General features: G+C 33.2%; 3 protein-coding genes across 4 annotated transcripts; 1 reads left to right on the top strand and 2 right to left on the bottom strand.

Moving 5' to 3' along the window:
• Positions 1–3111: 3111 nt before the first annotated feature.
• Positions 3112–8856, top strand: LOC133671190 (phosphate transporter PHO1 homolog 9). Of its 2 annotated transcripts, XM_062091851.1 has the most exons (13): positions 3123–3842; positions 4100–4439; positions 4536–4584; positions 4662–4733; positions 4830–4959; positions 5178–5298; positions 5455–5713; positions 5855–5959; positions 6040–6084; positions 6321–6470; positions 6615–6929; positions 7020–7159; positions 8454–8856. In XM_062091851.1, the coding sequence occupies exons 1-13, from the start codon at positions 3263–3265 to the stop codon at positions 8542–8544; spliced, it is 2397 nt and encodes a 798-aa protein (XP_061947835.1). In that variant the 5' UTR covers positions 3123–3262; the 3' UTR covers positions 8545–8856. The 2 variants fall into 2 exon arrangements, 1 of the variants encoding a protein (XP_061947835.1); XR_009834222.1 differs by lacking the exon at positions 8454–8856 and having other exon boundaries at positions 3112–3842; positions 6790–6929.
• Positions 8857–9241: 385 nt separating this feature from the next.
• Positions 9242–12551, bottom strand: LOC133671191 (SPX domain-containing protein 4). Its single transcript, XM_062091852.1, has 3 exons — positions 12074–12551; positions 10081–10246; positions 9242–9942 (listed from the first exon to the last, which is right to left on the bottom strand). Exons 1-3 carry the CDS (start codon positions 12386–12388, stop codon positions 9458–9460), a joined length of 966 nt encoding a protein of 321 aa, XP_061947836.1. The 5' UTR covers positions 12389–12551; the 3' UTR covers positions 9242–9457.
• A 1233-nt stretch (positions 12552–13784) lies between these two features.
• On the bottom strand, positions 13785–18149 carry LOC133671008 (cystathionine gamma-synthase 1, chloroplastic). The gene is made up of 11 exons (XM_062091625.1): positions 17592–18149; positions 17405–17508; positions 17168–17241; positions 16900–17068; positions 16389–16448; positions 16081–16284; positions 15892–15978; positions 15661–15768; positions 14745–14840; positions 14524–14642; positions 13785–14127 (listed from the first exon to the last, which is right to left on the bottom strand). The coding sequence occupies exons 1-11, from the start codon at positions 18082–18084 to the stop codon at positions 13995–13997; spliced, it is 1647 nt and encodes a 548-aa protein (XP_061947609.1). The 5' UTR covers positions 18085–18149; the 3' UTR covers positions 13785–13994.
• Between the last annotated feature and the right edge of the window lie 7932 nt (positions 18150–26081).

Below are 26081 nucleotides of genomic sequence, written 5' to 3'. Positions count from 1 at the left end.
CTCACCTCAAAACATGAAAAGTTATGCAATAATTGATTGGTGAAAAGATTAATGTAAAATGTTGGTTAAAGTGTCTGCTCAATTATTGTTGGTGAAGAATTTGACGATTGCTAATGCTATATTGACAAGAAAGAAGGCGCATGTTTCACACAGAATATACTGCAAAAAATATGATGGTGTTTGCACTGTGTCATTGGTTAGAAGTGGTGCCAACCCTGCATAAAAGGGCAAACTTGCAAATAATTTGTGACTAAAGCTTAGAAAACTTTTGTATGCGTGGATGGTGTGCGATGCCACCTTTTGCTTCTCGAAACTCAAAAATATATCTAGGTGTGTGTGTGCCTGAGTTTGGTTTGTACAACCTATGTGGTGAGAAGGAGAGGGGAAAATATGGGAAGATGAGAGAAAATTTAGGTCGAGTCTAGTCATTTAAGCCTAGGTCCAAATGGCTAGAGTTTTTATGTAAAAGAAACAAGCACCATCAATCTGTATCAATTGCAATGAAAGCATATAGTATGAATGCATTCATATTCAACATTTAACCCTTTTACCAATAACACGGACTTTGCCAAACACTTCCACATAATTGTACAAATTTTCAACTAGTTGCAAGGCCAGTGTTCTTGTCAATCTTCACAAGTTTACCTATACTGGAGGTAATAGCATGAAGAATTTCACGATAATGGAAGCTTAAATATAGGAACCTTGACAAGAGTTTTGCCAAGTTTCAACTTCGAAGGCGTAAAATCATGAAACTATATTCTAACAATAAGATAATGTCCCTGAATAGCCCAAGGACCCCTTGTCATCGCCTTTTCTCTATCCTCATTAATATTAAATTTAACAAGATAATATGATGCCAAATCTACAATATCAGTCCCACTTGTAATTGTGTGACTTTCTCACACAAATATTCATACCTTATCGATTTTCTAAGGAACATGATGACCCATGCCTTTTGCCATGGTCAACTCAATTCTTCTATCAAATCTTACACTATTATAATTTTTAGCAATAAATGATTCTCATACGTACTAAAACTCTATAGAGATAGATATACCTCCAATTAATACCCATGTTATCATAAAACAAAAAAGTTAATTAAGCGAAGGAACCAATCAATCTATTTTTTTAAAGGAATGATTAGCATTTAATTAAACAATTAAGTGACTCGTTCATAAGACTGCGACTTGTACATAGAAAAATGATAAGTGCCTTATCTTTTATTTATCTCCCTAATCACCTTAAGCTAATTAGGTCTATATATCTCTTAATTAACTTCATGTGCACTTGAGTTGTTTAGACTTTAGATCCACTTGATCGATGACCCTGGAAACATTGTTCAAGTTACATTAATTTTCTCATTAATTATGCCCCCAAAACCAAAGTTAATTATATTTAAGAGGGTTGGTTAGCTGGCTAATTACATGTTACTGAGAGAGAACGTTATCAGGATTAGGTATTAATCTTATTGTCAACGATTAATTTTCAAATATCACCTAATACAACACTGCTCATATGTCATTATCATTTATGACAAGCAGGAAATCCCAGAAGACAGATGCTCCCTTGTTCAATCTGAGGCTTCCATGCGGTCATGGGAGGTCCCATGCATGCTATTAATTAGCTATTTCCTTTTGTTTTCTTGCTAGTGGTTACTGTCTCTCCACCTCATTCAAGTAAATTAGATTTATCACGTTATTTATAAATCAAGCCAATAAATTTTAAAAATAATCTCTGCATGATGTATACATTTTTCATAACTTTGTGTATGTTTAATGCTCTTGGTTAATTTAGAGGCTGTTGGCAGCTCTTGGATATATGCAATGTAATTCTCCACCCAACTTTTATAGACAAGCTTTTAATTTTATTTTTATTCTTTATAAAAAAATATTGATGAACTTAGAGGTAATTTGATCTTTGCACGTAGTACATTAGTTATTATAAAATTATTCGGGGATAAAAACAATTAGTATGAAAAAAAATTCAATAAAAGAAAAGGAAAAAATTAAGAAGGAAAAAAATTAAAATTAAAAATATCTTAAAAAAATTAAAATGAAAAGAAAAGAAATTGGTTGCCATGTATTGGACGTTGTTCTGTTATGCGCTATTCATAGTGCTGTTGTAGAAAATATATTATTTAAAGATGGTGATGGTACAAATATATTCCGTGATTTTAACCCAACTCAAATATTTTTACATTTGAAAAAAAAATTGTTATTGACCCGTTGCGAAGCGTAGACCAATGTGCTAATTATTATATTATTACGTAATGGTTATTTTTTAAAATATATTTTTTAACAAATATATTGAGATAATATTTTTTAATTTTTTAACATTGATTTTTTTATATCATCACATCAAAACAATACACAAACATAAAAAAATATTAATTTAAATTAAAATAAATTGAAACATTTTTTAAATACAAAAATAAATATGTCTTAATAAAAACATTCAATACAGCCTCAAATAAAAAAACAATATCATCACCCAATTTTTGTACAAACATGACATTGAATTCTTCACAATATTTTATTATAAAATATTAATTTAAAATTTTTAAAAAAAAATCAAAAATTTTAAAAATAACAGTTAGATACTACTATTGTAAAGTCAATGAGGTATTCTTGTCTGTTTTAATAATGTATAATTTGTTTTCTAACTTAAATAATATATACGGAGGATTTTAACCAAAAACAGAATGCCAGAATTCGAACAGGTAAAATCTTAAAAGCCAAATGAGTATATGCTTTGCTTTTGCATCTTAGGAAACATGAAAGGGGATGTGCTGTTTGGTAGCTGGAAGAGACCACCGAGTAGGAACATAAAAATCCAAGAAAAAAGAAAAGAAAAGAAAAAAGACAAAACTTAGTTGTTTCTTTCCATATAACAGGATTTTTCAACCGTAATCAAAGGCTAAATATTCATGATTTCCTTGACCAACATGTCTCGTCTTCAAATGGAATATTTCCAATTTTCATTTGTTATGTTTCCAAAATCTGGCATTGGGAAAAAATAAATTAATATATATAAAACCATTTAAGCACTTCCTGCTAGTTTTGCGTGATTAAAGACTAATGCTATCGCTAATTGCTTTATATATATATATATATATATATATGAAATGGGAGTAGAAAATTGTACTTGCTGTGTCAGAAGCTTCTTCGTATCTTCTCTTGATCAGTTGGTAACAATCATTAGACAATAGGCCAAGAACCAACATCGGTCATCTGCAGAATCATTTTGCTTTCCAAACAAGATGAAGTTTGGGAAAGAATTTGCAGCACAGATGGTGCAAGAATGGCAGGAAGCATACATGAACTACAACCATCTCAAAACAATCTTGAAAGATGTCTTGCGTTTTAGAACGCTAAGAGGCGCACCGTCAACTGTGGCAGCAGCAACCTCACATGTTTCTTTGAAGAGAAGGGTATCACTCTATAGAGCATTTAGTGGCCTAACAGGCCGGTGTAGAGGCTCACCAAGAAAGAGTGAAGATGAAGTGATACTAGTAAGTGCAGTACAAGAAAGTGGAGGAGATGAGCATTACCAGACCTTGTTTCTCAATGCATCAGATGAAGGAGGAGAGTATGAGCTTGTGTTCTTTAGGCGTCTTGATGATGAGTTTAACAAGGTAATCAACTTTTATAAGAAGAAGGTAGAGGAAGTGATGGGAGAGGCAGATGATTTGAGTAAGCAAATGGATGCTTTGATTGCGCTAAGGATCAGGGTGGATGATCCGGTTGTTGGTGGGTCTAATATTGCGAACCTTGCCGTCCCTGGTTTCTCCTCAGTGTCCGCATCGGCTGTTCATCCTCCCATCAACAGCACAAACCCAGGTTAGAGAGATCTGCGCTGATTCTTGAAAGAATTAAGCTGTTTTCTATAATTCCCCATCCCCCCTTCCTTTCTCCGAAACAGATGTTTTGTTCCAAGATTTCCTGATATTCAATAAAGATGGATAGCATTAAAGGATATTTAATTTAATTTCCAAAGAGATTGTTGGTAGAGATAGATTGGAGCACATTTTGGTTTTGTTTGTGCCAAATGACTGATTATACTTGAATCTAAATTCTACACTATTTCGAATGTGAAGGATGGTCACGTATGGAGGTGATTCAAGAAGTTGAGATGAGCGCAGAAGCAAATTCAGAGGATAGTAACAAAGGGACCATCAATGAGAATTCCAATACCCAGAGGAAAACCAATGGATACAAGAAAAATATGAAGACCTTCAGACCGGCTTCGTTAGAAGTTCTGGATCATGTTAAGATCAATGTTGAGCCTGAAACTCCGGTGTCCACAGTAAAGAATGTCATCTCAAGTTCAAAATCAGACTTGTCGTACAGCAAGGAAGAGCTGAGGAAGGCAGAAGAACTTATGACTCATGCTTTTGTCGAATTCTACGGAAAGCTTCGACTTCTAAAAAGTTACTGGTAATTGTCTTTCCTCCTCTCTGTGTATAGAGTTACCAGAAAACATAATACTTGAGTTTTCAACACAAGTGACCGAGTTACTGAATGATGTAACAGCTTCTTGAACCAATTAGCATTCTCCAAGATAATGAAAAAATATGACAAGGTAATGTGGATTCTGTATGCAGAAATTAATCTTAACTGGAGTTCTTGGTATCAATTGTACTGTCTTTGTTATTTCAGATCACTATGCGAAATGCATCCAAGTCTTACTTGAATATGGTGGACGATTCTTATCTTGGCAGCTCTGATGAGGTTAGACTACTAGGGAATACTGTTTATTCACTAGTGGATTTCTTTTTTTGAATTTTCACCGACTTTTCTTTTTGCTTCAATTTGTTCCCCGCACAGGTTACTAAGCTCATGGAAAGAGTGGAGGCAACCTTCATCAAGCATTTTTCAAATGGGAATCATAGAAAAGGAATGAACACTTTAAGACCAAAGCCTAAAAAGGATAGACATAGAATTACATTTTCAATGGGTAAGATATGCTTGTGAATCTTATAAAGTTGCATGATGCTAATGTAGGGTTGAGATCATGCGCAAGAGTACCTCTAAAGGGTTTGCATTTGCTTGTATGAATAATGGCTTTCTAGTGATGATCAATCGCCACTTCCGTAATTTTTCTCAAAAATCTTGAATATGAAACATAGGCCTTCATATATGCTTTTCAACAGTTGAATCCTTCTATGTCTGCAGGTTTCTTCACAGGCTGCTCAGCAGCGCTTTTGATAGCACTCGTTGTGCTTATACATGCCAGGGATATCCTCAATAGTGAAGGAGGTCCTAATTATATGGACAGCATATTTCCACTTTACTCGTAAGTTGTGGTGTTTTTAGTGAAAATTACAGTATCATACACCCGCATCCAAAGGATGGCATCCTTCAAGCATTTGAATGCATATGCTCCTTTCTTGCAAGATTTTTGTATGTTTCTTTCTGTTTTGTATAATAATTTTGCTTTGCTTTACTGCAGATTGTTTGGATTCGTTGTCCTGCATATGCTCATGTATGCTGCTAATATATACTTCTGGAAGCGTTATCGGATCAATTATGCGTTCATATTTGGGTTTAAGCAAGGAACAGAACTGGGCTATAGAGAAGTCCTCCTTCTTGCTTCAGGTCTTTCAGTGCTTGCATTGGGTGGTGTCCTCTCAAATTTGGATATGGAGATGGACCCAAGAACAAAAAGCTTCACAGCAATTACTGAATTGATTCCTCTAGCCTTGATCACTGTATGTAATCATCTATACGATGCACTTGATTCATTATCTCATTTGTTCGAGGGCAACTTTCTTAGTTAAATGCTATGTTGTGATTAACTTGTGATATAATAACATTTTCTTTCCAAGCCTGAGCCTTGTTCTTATTTGCAGCTTGTGCTTGTCATCATATTCTGTCCTTTCAATATCATATATCGATCGAGTCGGTACTTTCTGATCCAATGTGCTTTGCACTGTCTTTTCGCTCCTCTTTACAAGGTAACATGATTAAGAAATCCCAAAGGCATAACAATATACTTTCTCTTACAAAACTCAAGTTTTCCTTTTTGCTTCTGTAGGTTACCCTGCCAGATTTCTTCTTGGCCGATCAGCTTACCAGTCAGGTGCAGATATCTCCTACCGTCTCTTTTTTACTCGATGCTAGATTCCACTATAGTTTGAGGTTGTCCATGATTTGATTTTAGATAAGTTGTCTGGATGTTGTTACTACATTTATTACTTGGTGACAAACTACCGACAGATGTGGTTGTGGCTCCTAGACAGATGCCAAAGCAGTTTTCTTCATAACCTCTCAAAATATATGGTCTAATTCGTTAGCGTTTTCTCTATCAAATACCAGGTACAAGCTCTCAGGGATTTGGAGTTTTACATTTGCTACTATGGTTGGGGAGACTTCACAACGAGGACGAACACATGTAGTGGAAGTAAAGTTTTTGAAAGCTTCTACTTTGTTGTAGCACTGATTCCATATTGGTTTCGGTTCCTTCAGGTATGTTGCTGTTGAAGCAAGAGTTCATCTATAGCATCATTCTTCTCCAATATTTCTCCATCTTTTTCTTCTCTGTTCTAATTCTTGATGTATCATGCTATGTGCTTGAACATTTTTTTCTGACAATAGACTGCGATGTTTTAGTGCCTTCGCCGCCTGTTTGAAGAGAAAGACTCAGGGCAGGCATACAATGGACTAAAATACTTCTTAATAATTATCGCTGTGGCCGCGAGAACAGCATATGATTTGAGAACAGCATCTGATTTGAGAACGGCATCTGATTTGAGAAGCGGAATGACTTTGAAGATATTTGCTGCAGCCACTTCAGGTGCTGCAACGATTATGGCTACATATTGGGACATTGTAGTTGACTGGGGACTTCTTCAGCGAGATTCAAGAAACCCATGGCTGAGAGATAAACTTGTTATTCCTAACAGAAGTGTTTACTTTGTAGCAATGGTAAAATGTTATATAGCTTAAATGTCCATCTTCTTCCTACCGACTACTCATTTCATTCCTAAGTAACCTTAACCTATGGGAGATTTACAGGTGCTGAATGTTGTCTTAAGACTTGCATGGATGCAGACAGTGTTAGGTTTTAGACAAACACCTTTCTTGCACAGAAAAGCCTTGACAGCAATTGTTGCATGCTTGGAGATAATACGCCGTGGCATTTGGAATTTCTTCAGGTATGATTCAACCCTTCCTAGTCCTCCATTCTTGCTATTGTCCACCAGAAATTGAAGAAAAAAAATAACTAGTTGAAGTTGCGATAAAAGTGGTTAGATTTTTTACTTCTTAGGTTCAATGTTGTCGGAATTCACTGTTAGGTGGCCTAATTTGTGACAAGAATTTAAACAATTAGGTGGGAAGCAGAAGCCTTTCTTGCAAATGTATGAACACTTAAGTTAGCTTTTTCTAAGATTACTAACCTTTTAATGTACCCCATTTTCCTGCCTAATAAAATATTTTTTTACTAATAAAATAATTGACCATGTAAATTTTTTCAACGTGTTTTTCTATATAAAAATATTTTTTAATTATTAATAAGAAAAACTTGTACATTCATCTAATTAAATAAATTAAGAATCAATTGTATAAATAAATGAGAAAAAAAAATTATTAACAATAAATAAAATAAAATTGGAAAAATTAAAAGATAAATATAAATTAAGATATTTAATCTTGCAACACTAGCTATCTAACCGGTTATATTTAATGAATTTATTTATTAAAATTATTTTTTATTAAATAAAATGATAATAAAAACTGATACACATATAAAATTGATTGAATAAAATAAAAGGAAGAAAAATATTGTGCAAGACTTCAAATATTAGAAATATTATTCAAAAATAAATTTTTATTGTTTTTAAAAATAAATTTAATCTATATAAAATAAAAAATAAAAGTACACACACGTGTGTGTATCATACTAACTTCTTAAAAACTTATACACACAATATAGTTAAAAAACAATCACTATTAAAAAAGGTTAAATAAATAAAAAAAGGAATTTGGTGACTCATTTCTTTGTAACTAGAGACTTAAAAATAATATAAATAAATTTTTATATTAAAAGTAGATTTTGAAAATTTAAAGGGATCTAAATTATATAAATTGTGTTGTTTTTAAAGATTGAGGATCGAAACGTGTGTTTTGCAAAATTTCTAGCATGCCAATGATATTTGATGTTTTTTTTATTTTAGTTTTTTTTTTAATTTTATTATTATTTAAAAAATAATTGGACTTAAATTAAAATTAAATCATCTAAAAAATCTTTTAGAGCCAAAATAAATGGTTAGAAAATAAACAATAAATCCATAGTATTTTGCAAGCGTATAAACAATGTAGATCTAAGTAATTCATCCACACTAAAACCTTTTAGTGTATTCTATAATCTATAATTATGTAAGAACGCGGTGATACATTTGACCACTGAATCCATGATCTCTGATACATGTTTTGGTTTCTATGGAACAGGCTGGAGAATGAGCACTTGAACAACGTCGGCAAATATCGGGCATTTAAGTCGGTACCCCTGCCTTTTTACTACGAAGACAAGCGTGTATAAAACATGCATAGCAAAGAAAAGAGCAAACGACCGGGATCATTCAAGACAACAGTATGAACAAAATATCAAAATAAATTCATGAAATACCCCTTATCGATGAAAGATAGATACTATATAACTTTATTGTACCGAAAAAGACTGTTATGGACCCTTTTTTTCAGTGGATTATCTTGAGAGAAAAAATCCATTTTTTTTTTGGTAGCTTAGTTAGAATGTCACTGTTTGGAGGAACAAAGAAAAGTAGATGTATAGTTGATGGAGGACTGAATACAAGTACCATAATCATATGCATACACCCCACCATTTTGCTCTTTTATTCTCCATTACGTTGTTTGTGTGTGTCGTCAGTGGAATGGAGGTGTACGATAGAAAGGGAAACATTGAGAGAACAGCCACAGACAGGAACAAGTGGATGCATACGACAGCTAATTTCTATGATTATTTTTTGATTTGCCTCGATATGCCCACCCTAATGAAGCAAATCCTACAAGTCTAGAGGAATTCCTATATTCAGTTTTAAAAAAAAAATTAAGGAGAAAACATGGGTGACGAGAATGGTGCCATAGAATGTGCAGTGGCATGATAATGGACATAACAATTGATGGCTTTTTTCCCAAACATAAATTAGCAGACCCAGTGACAGGGGAAGCAGCAAACGATAATCAAATCCTGCATTTGAGACCAGAATGTACTCGAGTTTCCTGGAAATATCAGAATCTCCCTTAACACATGAATTTGTTCTCTCACGCTAGATTATCTGCGCGAAGAAAAAACATCTACAATTTTATATTTTGTTCGCAGCTTATAGCATCTGGGAAATAATGATACACGTTGATTATCCAGCTTCCACCAATTGAAAATTTTGTTTCAAAAAAAAAAAGGGGGGGGAAGGAGGTTACAATGCAGGATATTGTTAAACAGAATGCACATCTTCTTGATCAATCTCTTCTCCATCATGCATTGTGGCTGAAGAGTTTGAAGTTGAGTTTGCAGCTGTTACAGCACCAGTACTTTCATCATCCTGGATCATGAAGAAAGATGAAAATGATAGTGGATTGGAGGTGGAGCTTGCCTTTTGAAGGCCTCGTATGGCTTTCATGGCTGCAAGGGTGCTGCGATATATGTCGATGGTTTCCTCCCCGAGTGTTGTCGGAGGCCCAGGTGAGATATTTGTTGTGTTATTCAGAGATGGATTTGATTGATCTTGTACGATGTTGGTCGATTCAATGACTTCTGCCTCCAGTGGAAAAAGGAGCTCAAGATTATCCTCGCATTCATGGACCAACCTTGTTAGAGGCTCTGTAGTGAAAAAAGGCTGATGAAGGGCAAGTTGCGTGAAAGGTAAGCGCAACAATCCTCCTGTCCTTTTATCATACTTCTTCAAAATCTTCACTAACCCTATCAAAGGAGAAAAACATGAATATGGTCTTAGCAACCAATCTATATTTAACCCATAATGTTTGATACAATACAAAAGTCATTAGCTACATTGCTTGTAGAGAGCTAGGTGTAAAACAATAAATGCATCTGCAATACCTGCAAAATTTAAGGAGCTATAATTTTTTAGAAGCACCATCTCTCCATGAATGGTGACCAAGTCTTTACGAATATCCATCATTTCTTCACTAAATTCACTCTCTGATGTAAAAACTCCATCCTTGCTGCTCTTTTCCTTTAGACTTTCAATTCTTTCCTTCAGCTCCTGTTGAAATCAAATATACGATTCAGTAAAGAAACACACCAGCATGAGTGCATAGCAACTTATAACTCTGAACAAGACAGGTCACGTATAAACATGCACAAAATTCATTCAGCGATTTGTTTTTTTTTTTTTTTTGGCAATGAAGACTTTCTAAATAAGTCGTTAATAAATGTACAGAAAAAATTTGGTATTTCAAGCATCCCAGTGGCATAAACAAAGATTTAGTTAGAGCTGAATATATGGATTTTGTTGCATGTGATAACTAGAAGAGGAATCTACCTAATTTTTATTGCAAAAGTGCTCAAATATTTAGTATAAAAAATATGACTATCACACCGTGCTATGTAAATTTACTATAATGAGTAACCTGGCCATAAAGGTGGTAAAAGGATGACTTATCACGCAGGAGAGGAGAGGGAGGGAGGGAGGGAGTCAAGTTAGAGATCTTATTGGTTCTAGGATAATTTTTCCTGTTTCAGTTCAAACAAACCAGAATAATGATCCATCTCTTCTGCATCGTCTTAACACTGTTTTATAGCGAAGAAGGGTGATGGTTCGAAACTGTGCTATGATTTCATCATGATTATATAATTAGCTAAATCTTGAGACCAGCTGTATTCTGTTTAATATTGGAAAATCTTCCGAGTAATGGACATTGTACATTATGAAAAGACATGCTTGACACTAGAAAGGATTAGAAGCATTTTCCCATCAGAAAAAACCTGCTCAGAAACTGAATCCTGGTCATTAAAGTCACATAGTTTTGTGAGAATGCATCAGGCACCTTAACATCAAAGGACCCTCCTCGAGTTGGCATCTGCTTACAACTTCATGCAGTATGAGCATGATATGACCTGGCTAGTTCTGTAACGATATGGAGGTGATTCTAAAGACATCAAATTGTAAGCAATAAACCTAGCATATGCTTTTAATACTGATAAATACAAAATTACGTTTCAGAGACACTGAAACTAAGATTAAAAAATAAAACAAAGAACTGTAGCTCCCAACTGCATGGGTTTGGCTGCAGAGTTTCTTCTGTGACTGCTAATAATATTCACAAATCACAACCTGATCTATTCTAGATTATCATACAACATGTTCCCTCACCGCCCCCTTTTTCTTTCTCATTTGCGATCTGCTGGCCCTCTTAGGAACTTTACTATCCCTAGCTAATCTCAAAACAAATGCTGTCAAATGAAAAGGGAAAAATGATCCAGTCCAATCTGTCAGTTATCTTTTCTGCATGATCAGAATTCTCATATATTGACGACCTGGCATTTCATTTCAATATCCTCATTTCAGCACCCTCAATTCCCTCAACTGACTTCCAAAAATCCCATTGTCAGCTATAATTGACGATGGTTGGCCTTATAACTATACTACAAAATACTCTGCTCTACTTCAGCAAGTTCCACAAACTGGAAAAGTTATTCTTAACTTTATCAAGCCCCTCCAATCCCATCGACAATCTCCTCTTCACATACTGTCTGACAACACTACCCAGCACTACCAGGGAAAGGAAAGCCACTTTTATGCGTCTTTTTTCCTTGACATCCCACTATTCTCCTGTTCCAATGAAGTCACGATGTCTTCTCCATTCTACTCTCTCCTGATTATTCAAAAACTTACAAAACCCTTAAACCAGACCTATGAGTTCGGATTTACAAGACATGCGTATAGGAAAAACCTTAAAAGCCACCATCAAACGACAATACCTTAAATTCCCAGAGCTATAATAAACAAAAGCCTCGAAATTAAAAACCCATATGCACAAAGCTATAAACATGTAAAACAAAGAAAGAAAAGAAAAATCAAGAAAGAAACCTGAAGGCGTATAACAAAGTCTTCTTCTTTATCAACATAGAAATCATTGAACTTGTCAAGCTCTTCATTAAGAATTCTAACAAACCATTCTTGCAAATCCACCAAAGGCCTATTAGTATTACCATGAACATCACCAGTGAGCGGAGGAGGGTGTGGATGGAGTTGAAAATTAATGGGGCGATCAAGGTTGAGAGAATCAACGGTGGGAGGTAATTGTTTGAGGAGTTTCTTGAGGGGCTTGTAGCAGAGAAACTTGTCCCTCCACTCAGGAAGGGTTTCTTCTAGGTGGGTCTTGAATTCTTTTCCAAACTTCATGGCTTGATGGTATGCTTATAGATTTGTGCTGTGCTGCATTCCATGTATTTGTAAAACAAAGAGATAAAGAGTATCAAAGTGTATATAGTAAGGGGGGAAAAACCATGAGAAAAGAATCTTATAGGGTAAGGAGGAATTTTGGAATATTTGGAAAGTGGATGGGAGATGTGACTTAAAAAAGATTAGAGGAATATGCAGGCCTTTTATTTTTATATATATATATATATATATATATATATATATATATATATATATATATATTGATTAAATAATAGATGAGACTTGTTCAAAATAAAATAACATGTAAAAAAATGTTTTGATAAAAATTGTGTAGTATTGTTATTATAGATTAAATTTGATTTTTTGTTTATCTTGAGTTTAAAATTAACCTACATAAAAGTTTTTTTTAATATAATCTAATTGATTTAACATGTTTAAATATAGTAATATGGTCTTAAAAAAAATTAGATGATATCTTTTTATTATTAAAATGATATTAAATCAACTCAAGTTTTATGACTTGTGATTTGGATCACGGACTGCACTAACTTTAACAACGTTATTTTTTTAATTATTTTTATTTGATAATATGATAATAAAAATATACTTGTAAATTGATCATCAATCAAATACAAATATGTTGTGATAACTAATTCAAAATTAAAAAGATATTAAAGATAAAATTAAAAAAAATAGGGGAGGAACCGCTCCTCGCTCCTCTAATGGTCATGTTCTTTTAATAATTTAATGTAATCGACAGAAACCTTGTTAATTAAATAATAGTATTGACTTGTTCTTAAAGTGTGTGTGTGTGTGTGTGTGTGTGTGTGTGTGTGTGTGTGTGTGTGTTATATTTTGAAGTAAACTAAATACACATTAGAATCACCGTCACTTCACCAAAATTATCGTCAGCTCTCTCTTATTTCCAAATCGCCATCGATCGATGGCTCCTGAGCCGAGTGCGAGTACAACTTGCATGAAGAAAAAAGCCAGGTTTTTTTCGGCTCCTTTCGGCCTTGGTGACGTCAAGCTTTTTGCTCCTTCAGCCTTGTCACTTGGTTTTTACCCAAAACGGATCTCGCCCAGGCCCACTGCTTGCTTCAATCATACGTGGATCTTGCCTGCCTTGCAAGCCACTCTCTTCATAATATCCTCTCAAAAGAATGCTGTCTTTTGTGCTTAGATAGTGGCCACAGTCGGGTTTTGATTTCCACCGTTGAAATGGCTGTCGTACACTTTAAATGTCAAAAAGAGAGCACTAAATGCCATCCAGCTGTTTCCCAAGAAGAAAAAGCCCGTGGCTCTATGCACCTGGATCGGTTGAGAGAAGGTTCATCAATGATTCAAACAAGGAAAACAAAGATTGTTTCTAGCCAAGAATATGAGCACGCAGGAGTCAACGCAGAAAATAGAAATATGGCTAATAGATAAAAGGTTTCAGTGTTTCGTCAACAGAACAGAAACTGTAAATATGGTGATCAAACGCAGTTACGAAAGGAAAACTAAAAAAAAATAAAAATAAAGGGGTAGGTGAGGCGCCGTCTATGGTCTCCAAGCTTTAACAGTGCATCGAGCCTTCAAAGCAACTGCTCCCAGGCAGGCAGCTTCAAGCACTCTCTATGGTCTCCAGAGCTTGAAGTATATCAGCCTTCAAATCTTCGAAGTCTTCAACTCCAAAGCTGAACCGAACCAAGTTGTCCCTAATCCCATACTTTTCTCTCTCTGATCGGCTCAGATCCCTGTTTTCAAATTCAAGGGGAGAATGAATTGATGAGAGATATCATAGAACCATGAGCAAGCATTAACCTAACTCCAAGAAGAATTATAACAGTTGCATCTATGTTGTTAGCCCTTTCCATATACCAGAAACTGTCACATAAAGGCTTGTGTAAAAACATAAACCTTCTAAATATATACTGCTGCTTCAACAAACAAACAAAAAGTATTATTTTCATTTAGGTTGAAGAGAAGAAATATCTCCTCTATGTTAATGCAAGAAAATTTCTAGATTGTGGTTTTCTTCCGACCAAAGAGTTTATTTTTGTTTCTTAAACAGATCGACTAAGCTCCTTGTCAGCAAACCCACAACAGAAGGGAACACGAGGATATATACAAGAGGAAAATTAATTACATACCAGTAAGACATGATGGCTGGCTGATCCACAATGCTCTCGCAGCCTCCAAAAGAAGGGGCAATATAAGGAATTTTCAATGCATCCACAAATTTTGAGGTGATGAGCAAGTCTCCATCAACCTGCAACATCAAAAAGGAAACGTGCTTAAGAATATTATATAACAATTACAGATGCGCTGCCAAGCCATTAACACATTCAACTCAAGCAGTCAGAACACCCACCTCGAAGCTCACCACACCACCAAAACCAGTCATTTGCTTCTTGGCAATGTGATGTTCAGGATGACTTGGCAAGCCTGGATAATAAACGCACCTCACCTGCAAGTATCATTGCATGAGTCTTCCTGAGTTCTGATACACAATATAGAAGCTTTGTGTTCAAAACCAAAAACCATATGCTCCCTCAGCTCCAACAAAAGGATGTCCTCCTCATTTCCCTTTTTGTTTATCCCAATATTTATATCCATTATCTCAAACTTCCTATTTTGTTTTTATTAAATTAAATTCAACAGTTTTTCTCCAACTGCCTTCAACATGGAAGGACAATATTCAAAACCAAATAAAAAGAGATGACATCACAAAAAATCCATCAGTCATTCTTAATATGTGTGCATAGTCAAGGAAGACACTTGTGGAACGAAGGTAATATCATGTATGCTTATGGCCTCCTTGCTATACACTTGTTATATATATCAAACAGTTCAATGAAAATTGAAGAGAAAAATGATCCACTTTCTTACCAGAGGACTATATAGGTCTGCATGAAGAAAACATTTTAGAATTAAAAGCACTAAATAATTCAGTAAGAATCTCTTCGTCCACAATCAAAACCACTTTGCTGCTTAATTATACAGACAAGGGACCAACATGCTTGCATGCTTTACAAAGGTAAACTCAAGTTCCATATCCAACATAAAACGACTAAATGGATCAAATGCAAAAGAAGCTAATTTGGTAAACGTATAGCTTGATGTTTCTCGGAAAGTTTTAACAATGATGATCCCTACAATGTGTGGAAAATATAAAATCCCCTTCAGTATTTTCTATACAATATTTAGGTATACCAATGTCACTGGAGAGGATTCTTCATCAGAGGACAGAGAAATATAAAAATTAGAGTACATTATAATATACATACCTTGGGATGCGCCTCTAAAATTTTGGCCATCCTCAATGCTGTTGAGTTCTGTTGCTGTACACGAAGATGCAGTGTCTTCATGCCTCGGATGATCAGATAGGCAGCATTCTTTTGAAAAAGAAGAGGAAAAAAAGGAACCTCAAGTTATTCTTCATAGTAGAAGGAAGAATTTATATATAAAATTCTGAATTATATATATCATCCAGAAGTTTAATTAATCAAAGTACTCACCGGGTTGAGTGTACCTCCCAAAACATGATGCAAATTACGAATCTCTGAAACTACCTTCGTGGAACCACTTATGCATCCTCCAAGGACCTGGAATAGATGTATGTATCCAATGCTTTAAGTTGGAGAAAATTGGCAGTTCATTTGTTGACAAAATTTAATTAAATGATTAAACCAATTTCGCAAACCTACATCATTGTGTCCCCCGATGAACTTTGTTGCAGAGTGCAGAATAAGATCAGCTCCAAGAGCAAGGGCTTTCTGGTTTAGAGGTGTTGCAAAGGTACCATCAATGCAGACTAATGCTCCTTTTCTGTGGCAAAGCTCTGAAACCAATTCAATGTCAACACATCTCAGGAATGGATTGGTAGGAGACTCGGTGAAGAAAAGAGAAACCTGCACAGAATTATTATGCCATGCAATTTAGGATGACATGTCACTAAAGTAATATGCTCAAAGAAGACTTTTAATAATATAATAAACTATTCTACACTACTGACTTTGTTGATCTCAAGTGCAGATTCCAAAGCTTTCACATCTGCAGGGTCAATCACAGTAACCTGCATAATGAATAATGATCAAAATCATAGCAGAATGACACCACAATATCCCCAAAAAACGATATCAAGCAAAACGTGTGATTAACCAAATCTTAAAGAAAATAAGGTGCAAAATTTGGCATGGATCTACCAAACATGAAGGAGTGGATCTATTTATCATTAACCTCAAATAATCTCGCGTACAGACAGATTGCAAGGAACTCCTATATTCAGAGATACAAATGTACATATTTTTGAAACATGATAAAATAAAAGTTATGCATTAAGATTCTTTTGTAAAACTGCAGTTAATTCCAAACATTAGAAAAGAAATTTGGACACGTTATTACAAATTCTACAAAAAGAATAGTTAAATACTTGATCTGTTCTCTTGAAACAAAATAAACTATACAACAAGTTTTCACAACCCCAAAGCACACATGCAACAGCATGCAAATGAAAGAATCCATACCGTGATCCCCATCTTAGGAAGAAAAGTCTCCATGAAAATCCTAGTCTTCCTATAGCAATCTGTGGTTGTCACAAGATGACCACCAGCAGGTACCAACGCCAACAACAAGACAGTACTAGCACACATCCCAGATGCCAAAATCAATGTTGATTCCGCTCCTTCAAGCTCACTGAATTGAAAAAACAAACACGACACAGACACACTCTTATTAATCATCATGCAATCATACAAGTCTAACAAAACCCCAAACTAACTACTAAACACAAACCTTATCTTGTCCTCCAAAACCTGTGTGGTCGGATTTCCATACCTACCATATTCATAACTTGCATGACGCTTCTCCTGTAACAACATCGTAGATTACCACAAAACTAATCAATACATTATAGCACATCATTAATCCAATCTCGTAGATTTCATTAATACAAATGGGAACGTCACGTAGAAATAATTTCAACGTAGAACTTGGAAGCCTTAAAATGCATAATTATGATATTATTATTACCTTGAAATCAATAAGCTCTTGGGTTTTCTTAAAGAAATAAGCAGAAGTATTAACCACCGGAGTCGTGATTGCATCTGTCACTATACCGCGACCTAATCTTTCACCTTCACACAACCATAAAGAAATTAATAATAATAAAAATAATAAATTCAGAAAAAGAAAAGCGAAATCAGATTTGAATGCTTACCAGCGTGAACTGCAATGCTTCCATCAGAACTCAAAAACGACTTGTATTCCAAATCGCTACTCAAATCCTCCAACTGTACAACACTTACATTCTTATTATCACTGCTATCAATCCCCGCCACCTCATTCCCGGCCAAGGTCTCGGCCGGATCGGCTGCGGAAATTGCGGAGGCAGCAGCTGCAGCTGCAGCAGCCGCCGCGGCGGAGGGAGCACCTGCGGCGGAGTTGTTAGACCACGAGGCAGCAACGATTTGCGCGACGCCGATGTTGCTGCAGTTTCTTCGAGCTTTGGTGCTAAGCTGGCGAACGAAGTTGGGAGGAAATTTGAGAATCAGAGAGGACATGCCGGCGCCAGATAAAAAGGGTGTGGTTCCATGGCGAGCGGAGTTGGATCGGCCTTGACTGGGCTGGTCCGCGCTTGAGGAGGAATCGGAACGGCACTCGAAAGAGGAGGCGACGAAGAGCTTAGGACACGGACAAGAAGAGACGGCCATGAGGTGGAGAAGTTTGGTCTCTCTTTGGCTTCACTGGAAAGGAAAAAGAAGCAAAAATGGCCTTAAGGGAAGCGAAATGGTCACATAAGTAGGCGTTGAGTTTTGTCGTTTTGTTTGATGAGATACCCTAATTAGGTTTGGGTTAGTTTTTAATTAACTAGAGTTTAGGGTATCTAATATTATATTGAGTAAATAATGGGTGATTAAAGATAATAAGGGGGTGGGACAGGTTGGAGGAGGCTATTTCTCGATGTTTGCTGGATTTGTGTAAGAGATTCTACCTTATTCGAAGAGGTGTGTTTGATCTAATTTAGGAGTGCGTGGCTTTTTTTATTTTTTTTTTATTTGTAGTCAATGCTTAACTTAATAATAGATCAGCTCATAGCTGGCACGCAGTATATTTGATTGCTGTAATTTTCTCCCATAGATTTCACTTACAAATAAAAAAAAAATATAATAAATCTCATCGATAATTTTTTAACCCATAGATTTCACTTACAAATAAAAAAAATATAATAAATCTCATAGTTAATTTTTTAATATTTAATAAATATTAGAATTTAAATCAAAAATCAAAATAAATTAGAGAGAATAAATAATAGATCATCACTCCTTCTCAAAACCAGCATTATTAAAACAAAAAAAAAATGAATTGGGATTATAAATTATTGAATTAGCATGTGAATCAAGATTGAGAAAATGGTGGTTTTATGAGCATTAACTCAAATCGATTATAAAGCTCCATTAATAAACCTACTTGGTTTATTTATTAAAACTAGTTATTTAACCCGCATTCTATCACGAGTTATAATTTTTTTAAAAAAAAATATTAGATATGCAGGCTGCTTTAATGTGTTTCCTTATATAAAAAACCAAAATAATAAATTGTAATTGAATGATTAAATTGAAAGAAAAAAACTTCTTTGAAATGAATAAGAATGAAATAAGAAATTAAAATAATAAAGACTGACACTATAAAAGAAATAAGAACAAAATCATAAATTAAAAGAATGAGGACTGAAATTAAAATAAAACATATGAGAAAATATAATTGAAGGACTAAATTGCAAAAGAAAAAACATATATAAAAGGAATAAGAATGAAATAAGAAATTAAAAGAAAGAAGACTGAAATGAAAAACAAAAAACAAAAAGGTTCAAAAAACAAAAAGGTTCAATGTATACTTCATCTGTCAAAAGAAAGAAAAGAAGGGGAAAAAACAAATTACCACCAGTAACAATCCGGCCACCATAAGCAAACACGCGTCACTTCATGTGGAAAAAGACATAGTTGTGCATCTAGAAAGTTGATGGAAGGGCAGATTTGACTACCAAGTGGCGTCACACACTCTGCCTAAATGGCACAGATGTCATCTATTCGCCGGAGCGTGATCAACAGGCGCCATTAGTTTTTTTATTCAAATATTCAAAAGTAAATATGAAAATACCAAAACATCTCTCATGACTCCGTTAATTATACAAAATACCTGTGTGAAAGTATAAAAATACCTCCAAATGCAAAGCTTTTTTTTTTTTTGTCAAATCCAAGGTTAAAATTGTACTTGTACTATATATGGACAACGAAAAAATTAAAAAGGATTCTTGACCAGTAGCCTAACAATTTTTTATTTCTACGAGTAAAGAAGTATTTTTACTATGAAGAAACTTGTAAAAAGTCAAGAAATCTCTTGGTAACAGTTTTAAATTTTATTGACTTTGTGAGTAAAAAGTTTATTTATTGTTTAAATTTTTTTAAAAAAAACATATACATCCTCAAACAATCTTTTAATAGCTAACAGACCAGTAAAAAAGAAAAAAAAAAAACCAGCCTCAAGGCTTAGTTTTTCCTACTAAAAAATAAATAAGTAATTTTACTATAGCAATCTATAGTACATCGTATCTATTTGCTACAAGCTACAATAATAAAAACACAATGCAGTTTAGAATTTTGTTAAATATATTCATGATAGATATTGAATAAATGTAACCATAGTTTTTACTTAACACTTGTAATGCATTGCTATTTTAGTTGTCATGCTTAGTCATGTGTTTTTCTTTTAGATTATTTTATAAGAAATATTTATCAGATGCTTTGTCTGAGGGATTTTTGTTTTTCTTTAAAATGGATGTACATTTCCATCCTCATCGGAGAGAACCGTACCATTGTGATCAAGAAGAAAAAAAGACATCCATTTATAGAAAATTTAAAATTTTCAATCTGTGCACAGAGAAGAGATGAACGAGTAAATAAATTATTATGGTAATTATCATGTGTCTTGCACTAGAAATCCCACAAAATAAACTTTAGCGACTCAAACCATGTAATCTCAAGGGCCGGTTTAAATTTTTTAAATATATAAAAAATTGTAAAAATAATTAAAATCAAAATAATAAGGATTAAAGATGAAATACCAACAACTAAAAGGGTCAAACTGTATTTTTCAGTGGAAGACCAAGAGAAAAAAAAAATTAGCTCATTGGCAACAAATTAAATTAAATCACTAACACATACACACACCACTCCACATGGAAAAGAACACAATGTTGCTTTTAACTATACGATAAAAAGATATTTTTGGATGCTAGAAGGTGTTACACGTGTTACCCAAAGTGCGCGAGCACCTCCCATATGCCTCTCGATGCCATACAAGTACTTGTCCATTTTTGTTTTTTATTTTTTATATTTAATTAAACGCCACACTACCATTAAACTAACATGATAATAATGAAAAAAACCATTGTGAAAAGATGAAAAAACCTCTTAAATCTAATTTTAAATTTTAAATTTTTAAAGTTATTTTGGTCGTTTCACTATCCTTTTTAATTGTCAGATAAGAAATTGTCTCTCAACTGATATTATAATAATAAAAAAATCATTGTAAAATACAAAAATATCTCTTAAGGCTAGTTTTAATTTTATTTTTTGCTTTTAATGGTATTTTGGACATTTCACTATACAATTTATATAGAAAAAGATTTATTTATCCCTGGTCAATTTACTAACAACTAATGAGTCACGTAAAAAGATTTTAATACCTTTGAAAACTAATGTTAAATTTTTTAAATTAAAAAGTAAAATCATTATTACACTATTCTAGTGAATAATATTCCTAAATTTAGAGCTACAGAATTTTTTCTCACTCTTAGCATTCTCTTTCTTTATGCTTCATTAAAATTAATATAACACTAGTCATTATCCCTCGTGTTGCAAGGCTAATCTATATCTTAATATCTTAAAATGATATTTTGTATATTGTAGAGAAGTTTATAATAATTTATTTATTTTTATAAAGATCTCTACATATAACTTATAACGTTACCCAATATTTATTAACACCAAAATAATTGTGGACTAATCACATCCTTAATAAAATGACTAATTGCACCAAACCTTTTATATAATCTGGGCTTATGACCAATTGAAAATTTCCTGGATGGAAATTTTGCCACCATCAGATTACATAATCTGATGTTGTTTTAGTTGCTGAAATAGAGTTGTTTATGAAAATGTCAAAAAAACCATCTCAACTCAATAGTTTCAGTCGTTAGATGACGTCCCAAGATATAATTTATATTATTTTATAACATACTTCATAAAATAAAAATTCTTTAGGTTTAAAACTTGAACAGATCCACGTTACATTATGCTTAATTTTTATTAAATAAATTAATGAGGAAGATGAGATTTGAAATCGTAACCACTTGGTTATCAAAATTCTATTACCATTTCAAAGAATCATCTCAACCTAATAGTTTAAGATGTTAGGTAACGTCCTAAAATATGAATTATATTATTTTTTAAAGTGAAGTCTCTTTGAGCTTAAAACTTGCACAGGTTCATATTAACTTTGGCTTAATTTTTTTCAAATAAATAGGGATGATGATATTTGAACTTATGACCGCTTGATTATCAAGACTTTAATGCCATGTCAAAAAACCATCTCATCCCAATAACTTAAATTATTAAATAAAATTTTAAAATATAATTTATATTATTTTTAAATATACCTTCTCATAATATCCCCTTCAATATGTTATTAGATAGAATATTAGAGAGATTGCTAGCTGAAGATATTTGAAAGCTGTTTGATAATTTGAAAAACCCTTAAATTAACCAGAAATCAAAATCATTACTATAACTATTTCTATATATATACCTTTTGTGATGGCTTCTCTACATTCTCACTCTTAGCTTCCAGAGGCGAATCAACACCCGTAGAATGTACATTTGAAACGTTAAAGAACTTCTGTGAAGAAGAGATGAGAGAGAAATGAAGCAAATGTCTTCTGGGATCAGTTATCTTGTAAAGGACTATGGATGATTTCCCATTTGCAGAAGAGAATTTGAATGATCTCTCACTACAAAAAGTAGACTTTTGGGTAGAGAAGAATAGGAGGCCAGCAATAGGACCTGCTGTCGTTGACCTCCTAACTGTTTATGCCGCTGAATTGATTAGAACTCCAATAACTTGATCCTGAAATGCGTTAACTTCATGATGAATAGCTGAAGCAGATCTCAACAGCGAGAGATACTTCCAATGGTTGATGAAACCTTGTGTTATGTAAAGATATTTTTAGGGTTAGAATGCTGGAATACAGCTGACATGATGGATTATAGCTGAAACCAACTTGGAACTAGCTGTGCAATTGAAATTGCACCTGATTTCTCTGGAGTCATTTATCACTTAGGCTCTATTTTGGACAATTTCATCTTTAATATGTTCTTAATTATCTTAAGTTTCCTCGTACTGCGTATTCTAATGTCCTGTAATAACCATGAAATAGGAGAAAACGGCTGGGGATAACTTGAATATATTACAGTAGTTTGACATTCTTCTCAGGATTGTTTTGATTCTTGGCCAACAATTTAGGGGGTAAAGCAGGACTATGCTAATCGGCATGTTAAAAAGATTTAAGCTTGTAACCGGGAGAAAAACCGGAGAGAAAGAGCTTTGCTTCTTGTATTTTTGTATGTATTTGATGTGTTTATATTAAAAATAAATTTTAAAAAATAAAAAGGTATTATTTTAATATATTTATTTTTTAAAAAACATTTTAAAACCACTATCATAAAATCTAAAAAAAAATACGGAGAATAAAAATATCGTTTTCGGAAAGAGACAGTTCATGCTAAGCCTTGTTTCTGGTGAGGAGTGGAACCAGCAATCCTCTGCTTTGGTTGGACCAGCCTCTGAGCAATAATTCTGTCATATTACGCTTCCACTTGCACATGAGTAGGTGCTTCGTATTGTCTAATAATTGCTCTTAACTGTTTCCTCGCACGAAAGAAAGATTGATGGCCACAAGAATCTGAGTCCTTTTTGTCAAGAAAACAACAGATTGAAAGGGTGGAAGGCGAGGAGCAGATCTTTTGGTGTGGCTAACAGCATCCAGCATCTAAAATCGCACTAGGGTTTCAAGGATAACTTGAACACCAACAGTATCTCAAGCTATCTCATGAGTAGTTGTTTACTACTCAAAACAAACATCTATGAATCTAACTAAATAAGAATAGTAGGTGTTTATGAATACCAAACAAGAAAAGAAACGCTAAAATAGACCAGAAAGATTAAAAGCGATGAACTAAGAGAGATAAAAATCATGATGAATTAGCAGAGTTAGAAAATATGATTAACAAAAAATTATAGTTTTGAAACCCGGTCCGACCCGGCAGGTTGACCCGGGACCGGCCGATCCAGGGCTAGAATTGGGCCGGGTTTAAGAAAAAATAGGAAAAGAAAAAACCCGAGGTGACCTAAATAACCCAACAGGTTGACCTGGCGACCCGGTTGCAACCCGTTGATTTTTGTTTTTTTATTTTTAACTAGAGTTTATATATATATAAACATGCATAAATAGAAGTTCAAAATGAATTTGAATTCATTATGTAAATTCGTTATATGTAGTAACAAAATTGTAGAGGGCTCGGAATTATTGTTCATGTAAAATTTAATCTTTGTAATAATATAAAAGACCATCCATTGACTAGAAAGGAGTATCAACCCTATATACATAATTTCTTTATGCAACTTATTTTTTTTATTGCAATTTATCTTTCATTTTTCTTATACAACCTTTAAAAATTTTCTTTTCTTTTATAGCTTTTTTTTTAAATATTTTTGTATGAGCTGTTCTTATGCTTGGTAGTTTGTAAGTTAGGAGATGTGAAGGCTCTCCTTCCACTTTCTTAAATTTTGGTGCTAAATTCTTCTTTGTATTGTTCTGTTTTGGAGTGATTTGGGGGAACAGTCGGACAACACGTCAGCTTGGAGTCCGGACTGGTTCAGCCATGGAAAAAGTGGAAGATTGCGAGTTGTCGTGGGACTGGAGAAAGAGACGTGTTGCGACAACGACGGTATGGTTTTTTCTTTTAATCAAATATGATTGTGGTTAATTTTTAAAATAATTTTTATTTAAAAATATATTAAAAAAATATTATTTTATTTTTTAAAAATTATTTTGATATTAGTATATTGAAATGATATGAAAATAAAAAAAATTAATTTAAAGTAAAATAAATAAAAAATTTTCAATTTTTTTCAAAAACATTTTTAAAGTGTAAAAACAAACAGGACAGAAGGCTGTTATTAAACCCAGTCTTTCAAGGTAAGTCAGCATATTAAAATGTTTTTTAAAATAATTTTCACTCTGAAATATATTAAAATAATATATTTTTTATTTTTTAAAAATTATTTTACACTAGAACATCAAAATATCTGAAAATATAAAAAAATATTAATTTGAAGTAAAAAAAATTTAAATTTTTTCAAAAATATTTTTGAAATGTAAAAACAAACAAGACCGAAGGCTGTTATTAAACCTAATTTTTCTAGGTAAGTCGACATGTTTTTGAATGTTGTAGTGATTATTTTTTAAAGTGTTTTTTATTTAAAAATATATAAAAATAATATATATTTTTTATTTTTTAAAAATTATTTTTAATATCAATATATCAAAATGATCTAAAATCACAAAAAAAAAATAATTTAAAGCAAATAAAAATAATTTTTTTTTCAAAAATATTTTTAAAATATAATAACAAACATTCCTTCAATCTAATTATTTACTTCTAGGTCAAGCTGAATTCTAAGTTAAACCAGGTAAGAGGTAAGAGTCGATGAAGTTTACCATCCACTCAAAATAAAAAAATACTTCGTTTATTAAAAATATTAAAAAAAATATTATTTTAAACCTTAAGTACATACAAGTTTAAAAAATTACATGGAGGAGGTTGTGAGGGTCTCGGTAAAGTCAATTACCAAGGCCAAGAAATACTTTGTTTATAAAAAGAATTAAAATAATATTATTTTAAATCAAAGTACATAAAACTTAAAAAAATTGCATGGAGTAGGTTGTGAGGGTCTCGGCAGAGTCAATTACCAAGGCCAAGAGTCCACTTAAAGAATTTGGTTGAGTAGAGTGCAGGCCGGCCCGGTCCTACAGTTTATAACAAAAACAATTTAAAAATAATAATTAAGAAACTATTGAAATTAAAATATTAAATTAATCAAAAGAACAAACATTTGTTTAAGTCAACATCCACCATGCAAATATATATTAATTCACACTTTAAAATATTCACAATTGCAATTATTTTTTTATCTCTCTTTAATCATAATTAATTAAAATATAATTAATTTAATTAATCCTAACTACTAAGAAACTCAAAAGAAAGGCTAAAAATCTAAACAAGTGCAATCATAATATATAATTAGCCCGGCCAATAGAAATAAGAATAAGATATTAAATCCGACCCGCAAAAATGCATGGCCCTGCCACTGGTATTATATATGAAAATGATAATATTTTTTATTTGTAGCTATTAAATTTTAATATTTATATAACCAAAGTCCACATGTCCAGCTGTAGTGAAGCTAAATTAAAATCATATAATCATCTAGGTGGTGGCCTAGCAGTAACAGATTGGGATCAAGAAGTTTGCTCTTTCTGTGGTCTCAGGTTCGAGCCATGTGGTTGCTTATATGATGGCCACTGGAG

The sequence above is a fragment of the Populus nigra genome, chromosome 13 (assembly GCF_951802175.1).
Source record: "Populus nigra chromosome 13, ddPopNigr1.1, whole genome shotgun sequence".
In the NCBI taxonomy this organism is placed as follows: Eukaryota; Viridiplantae; Streptophyta; class Magnoliopsida; order Malpighiales; family Salicaceae; genus Populus; species Populus nigra.
The sequence above is the reverse complement of the archived record's forward strand: the minus strand, read 5'-3'. Positions and strand labels throughout refer to the sequence as shown.